At 28.4% G+C, this 5,516-nt stretch overlaps 1 protein-coding gene across 1 annotated transcript; it reads right to left on the bottom strand.

The window, feature by feature from the left end:
- Positions 1 to 530: 530 nt before the first annotated feature.
- LOC108692559 (40S ribosomal protein S26) lies at positions 531 to 4,345 on the bottom strand. Its single transcript, XM_018200865.1, has 3 exons — positions 4,247 to 4,345; positions 891 to 1,199; positions 531 to 618 (listed from the first exon to the last, which is right to left on the bottom strand). The coding sequence occupies exons 1-3, from the start codon at positions 4,247 to 4,249 to the stop codon at positions 586 to 588; spliced, it is 345 nt and encodes a 114-aa protein (XP_018056354.1). The 5' UTR covers positions 4,250 to 4,345; the 3' UTR covers positions 531 to 585.
- Positions 4,346 to 5,516: the final 1,171 nt, after the last annotated feature.

The following is a 5,516-nucleotide window of genomic DNA, read 5'->3' as shown; positions in this document are numbered from 1 at the left end:
TATATATATATATATATTACATACACACACACACCACGCGCGCGCGCGCACATGCCACACATCACACTATATGTATTTATGTATATACACATACACTATTTTGTGTGTGTGTGTGTGTGTGTGTGTGTGTGTGCGCGCGTGTGTGTGCGCGTGTATATGAAAAATGATTACTTGTACATTAATTTAAAATTATTAGAAATTCTTCTTGCTAAAGTCAGATAAAAGTATTTTTATGAAATGTAAGTAACTCATTGGTAGAATTCAGATTAAAAATTTCGCTTTTTAAAATTAAGGAGGATATTGACTAATATGTGTGTGTGCGCGCGCGCGCGCGCGCGCGCGTGTGTGTGTGTATATGAGTGCACATCATGTATTATAAATCTTATCTATACTCGCTCTAATAAACTTGACGATTACAAGTTTATTCACACAATAGCACTAAACAGCTTATTATCCAACTTTGCATTAATTTACGATAAAATATTATATTTCATTCACTTTCTTTCACAATAATAAAAATAATATAACAATTATTCTGGTTTTATGAATTTTTATTTATATCGAAATTAATTTTACATAATAAAATTATTTCCTGTTCTGTTGACCCTGGCGTAGATCCTGAAAACAAAAAGTATCATAATATGTACACTGTAAAGATTTTATAACTATGACTTAAGAAAATTTACATTTACTTAGTGATGAACCTCATGTATAATCTCAGAATGTACATTGAGAATATATAAAATATCCTGTTGTATACATTTCACTACTACATATTTAGACAATTAAAATTTTCATCGTGCTTCCAAAAAACTTAAGAATATTGATTGGTAGGTATTCACGGATTGTTATAAATAAACAAACTATAAAATCTTTATAAAGACAATTACCCTTGGGAAGTTGCGGACAGGAGGTGTTCTTATACGACGATCCGCTTTGGATCTGTTCCGCACCACTTTAGAGTGAATGGCGCAGGAGACACAATAGTGAAGCTTAGCATACAATTTAGGCAGCTGATAAGATTGATAGAAGCTAGCCTCTGTTATGTCCCTGACAGCAGCGGCTTCGACGATGTTACGAATGACGAATTTCTTGATGGCTTTGTCCTTGGGAACGCAACGAGCGCAATTGGTGCAGCGGACTGGATTCACATGGCCGCGACCATGCTTGGCACGTCCACCATTTCTGCGTTTGCAAGTCTGGCAAATAAACAAAAACGAATTAGATACATATGGATAAACAGTGTATCATCACAGAAAAATGATCATAATAATAAATCGTTTGTGACAACGAATCAATTATTAATGAATTAATTTTGAAATATTAGAATTGCTCACGATATAATTAAAAAAATAAAGCTTTTCAGAAAATAAGTTCGAATGTTTGAAATGTTTTGAATTATTAAAATTTTGTAATATTAATTTTGAAATACTGGACTTCAGAATTGTCCGGATGCATCCAGATGATGATTCTGAATGCATTACGCAATTTTGATGTAATAATAAAGAAATAAAAGGACAAAACAATAAATGTAAAAATAGAAGGAAAAGAAAGAAAAAATAAATATTTTCTTTCTTTTCCTTCTATTTTTACAAGCAACTAAAAATCACAATTTTGAATTATATCATTGTAATGAATGAGTAATATTAAATATACATATTTTTTTAATCTACATATATATTCTACAATCTATATATTAAGTATACAGATATAAATTTATACTATATTATGTAGTATATAGAGATTCCATTTAAAACCAACACAATTATCTCTCCTAAACTATTCGTTAAGATGGAATCCACGATTTCTTGAATAATAGCATCGATTTCTTGAATAATAGCAAGTATATAGTCATACCTACTCTTGCTATATCAATGTATGCTAGAATTCGTTCGTATAAATGATGTAAAAATTCATTCATACAGCGCTACGTGCTGCATATACATGATTTTTATATTTATTAAGGATTATTTCATAGCTTATTTTTTTATATGTATCAATCAAAAGAAATAATTGCTGGTTTCATATTTATTTGTCAAACATCAGATTGTATGCATTAAAAGCATAGCAGCATGCATGTGTGCATGCATGAGTGCATACTTATTCAAGAAATCGAGCAAGAACCGTGTGATTCCACTTTTATTCTAAAAAATATTTAAGTGGTATTTATTTTATTTCGAAGACATTTTCTGCCAGTTACAAATCCTCTCTACATAAATCTGTGATGTGTGCCAAGATTTCAAAGTGATCTTTATTTTTTTAAATGGAATTATATTGTTTTTTTATATAATATCTATGAATCCTCTATTTACTCTGAATAGAAAAGTATATAAAAGATAGATATAAAAATATTAATAGTTTACGAAATATTTTATACCTTATTCTGGTACATATTGAAATATTATATCTTGTAAATTATTAATTTCTTAACAATCGTATTTTAACCTCTCTAAATCTAGTTTATGATGTACATCAAATTTGAAAACATTTATTGAAATTATTTAATTTTTTATCGGCATCATTTGAGATTTGATATATATAATAATGTATATTGGAAAAAGTCAAATTTTGAAATAAATTGTTTAAATATTATAAATATTATAAACTACTTATATAAAAGTGCCCATGAATTGAATTAAAAAAAAATTTATTTAATGATTCCAATAAAATCAAGTCTGAATGGGTTAATTTTCTTTTATAAACAGAACAATGAGATAAATCAAGTAAAAAATAAATAATTGTGTTTTCTTTATACCAATCGATTCATTATTCATTCATAAAAATATTAAGATACAAATATCAAAAAATTAATAGTTTACGAGATATTTAATATTTCATGTTACATAACATAGTGCCAAAATAAAATATAAAATATCTCAAACTACTTTTCAAATAATGATTTTCGAACAAATCAAATTTAATCGATAAAGGAGCATAAAAACCAATATCTCGTATTAATTTTTTGGTATCTCTATCTCAACTTTTATATGCAGCATAATTAGAAGAATCATACATAATTATAGAAAAAACTATATAATTTCTTTTAAAAAAATTAAGATCGTCTTGATATTTTTGAAATAACAAATAGTTAACAAATAGTTAACAATTATCAAGAAATTAATATTTGAGAGATAATTACATTCAAAGCTTTAAATAGAACATCCTATATCCAATTCTATATCCATCCAATGTAAAATCAATATACAAATACATACACTACAAGTACATATACATACATACAGTATGTACCTATATACATACATACTTGCATACATAGATATACATATATATGTACATATATATGCACTATAACTTCAAAAATACTTGCGATATTTTCATACTTCACAAAAAAGTATCTCACAAAAAAGTGAAAAAAATTGTAGCTTTAGAAATGCATTTTTATAAATTATAAGTAAGAATTATAAATTATAAATAACAAAGATAGTTTTTAATTGATATTTAAATTTTATCTTCATGATATTTTGTTCCTAAATTGCATAAAATTGAAAATATAACAAAAATTTAAAAAATTGATATTTTTTCCAACATTTGTTATATTTTAGAGCTATATCTGTATGAAATATCATCGGATAAAATTTAATAAACTTTTTAACGTAGAAAATATCTCTTAAATTTTAAAATGCTTTCTGGAAAATTGGTTTAAAAAATTATTTTTCTCTTTAAAATGCATTTTAACTTCTCTACAATCTTCTTTTTAAGAAATACTTTTCATAAAATATTATGAAATATCGGAAGTGTTATTGAATTTATAAGCGATATAGTGTATGTTACATTTTGTGTGTGTGTGTGTGTGTGTGTAAAATATGAATTTAATAAAAATTCACTATCCACATTACATATGCATCATGTAATACACATGGGACATTAGTTAGGATATAACTTCGTCCTATATATAGTCCTATATATAGTCTTCGCTTCGTTGATTTTTACAATAAACCACAAACGTGCTTAATCGATTCGTATTTCTAGAATTAAATTAAAAAATTAAAACTTAACGCTCGTTACATCTTTGAGATGTATTAATGTGAGTAATTAATGTGGCAGCCACATGGTTCACTTTATAGCTAAAGTACAGCTTTAAGCAAAGGATGTCAATCCTCCACGAAATTTGGTATCAAAACACGACATATATTTAGCCTAACCAATAGCGAAGAAAATTTTACAAACACGAAACGTATGATGCGAGAATTCGAATTATTTACAAAAATAAACAAAGCTACATTACCATCTTTCTATCAAAAATCTCACGGAAAAGAACTTCAAGCGGAAGTTGCAAATTCCACGTTTATACAATACGAAATAGAAACGTGATTCTATCCGTTGATAAAGCTGATAGAATTGCCAGATTAAGATACCTTTACATGGAAGCGTCAAGCATTGTGAGCTTCCTATTTGTCAATTTTGATCACGTGACCTATTTTTAGTGAATAGTAAGCTCACAATGCTCGATGTAAAACACTTTATGCATGTAAAAGTAACTTAAACCTGGATCCTTATATAGACGCGGAAACGCTCGCCTCATGGCAAAATAAGACGCGGTAATCAATGAACATGTTAGGAAATGTAATCTTATTGGTTACCGCATCACATTTTCGTGCGATAAACATTTTTCGAGTCCAGTGTGCAAGAGCCAATACAGCTCTTTGACACAAAGCGCTGATTGGTGAAAAATTGATTGTGGGGATAAAATTTATTTCTGTCACTCGTTTTTACCAATCAACATTCGGCTTAAAGCTGTTGCTAAAGTGGTCAACTGTCCGGTTATGACTGGACTGTCAGATTTTTAGAAGTCTTGTTCAGTATCGAGTTAACAAGTCAAACTGAAACGTCATATGTCCAGTTTGTAAGTACACTCAAATAATAAAATCAAATTTAGGTATTCATAGTTAGATCTTATATTCAAGACTGTCTTAAGTAATCTGGTCTTAAGAAATCACGAACCAATTAAAAGACTACATTAGCGTCTTAAGACATTACTTAAGACGGTCTTGAAATAAGACTCGACTATGGATACGGTCAACGCGATGCTGCAAATGCTTTGAAGCAGTTTTTAATTGGTCAGTTTGTAAAGTTCTTCTTTCTTCTAATTGGTCTATCAAATGCTTCAAAGTATTTGTAGCGAGACTTTAACCACAGGTTTAATCTATATGTTTGTTCGCGTCGCACACTCCACATGCTCAACACGCTTCAATACATTCACGTCCGGAATCAATATAGCAACTAGATGTTCGCGCCGTTAAAGCATACTCTATGGATCAATTAAGAGCACGCTCCATTTGCCTCATCTCAGAATGTAATACGATTGAGACATGTTACGCACGCATGCGTAATGGTTGAAAACGTTTTGTATTGAAAAAAGTATTTCAGATTCATTTTGTATAAAAACACATTTAATAAATGCGTTTTTGATATAAATGTAGAAATATAATATAACAAAATAGTATAATATTAATAAAATAAAATAATAAAAAAAATAAAATAATAAAATAAAATAA

This window comes from Atta colombica, unplaced genomic scaffold, assembly GCF_001594045.1.
Source record: "Atta colombica isolate Treedump-2 unplaced genomic scaffold, Acol1.0 scaffold77, whole genome shotgun sequence".
In the NCBI taxonomy this organism is placed as follows: Eukaryota; Metazoa; Arthropoda; class Insecta; order Hymenoptera; family Formicidae; genus Atta; species Atta colombica.
Note: the sequence above shows the minus strand (reverse complement) of the source record. Positions and strands in the feature narration are given on the sequence as shown.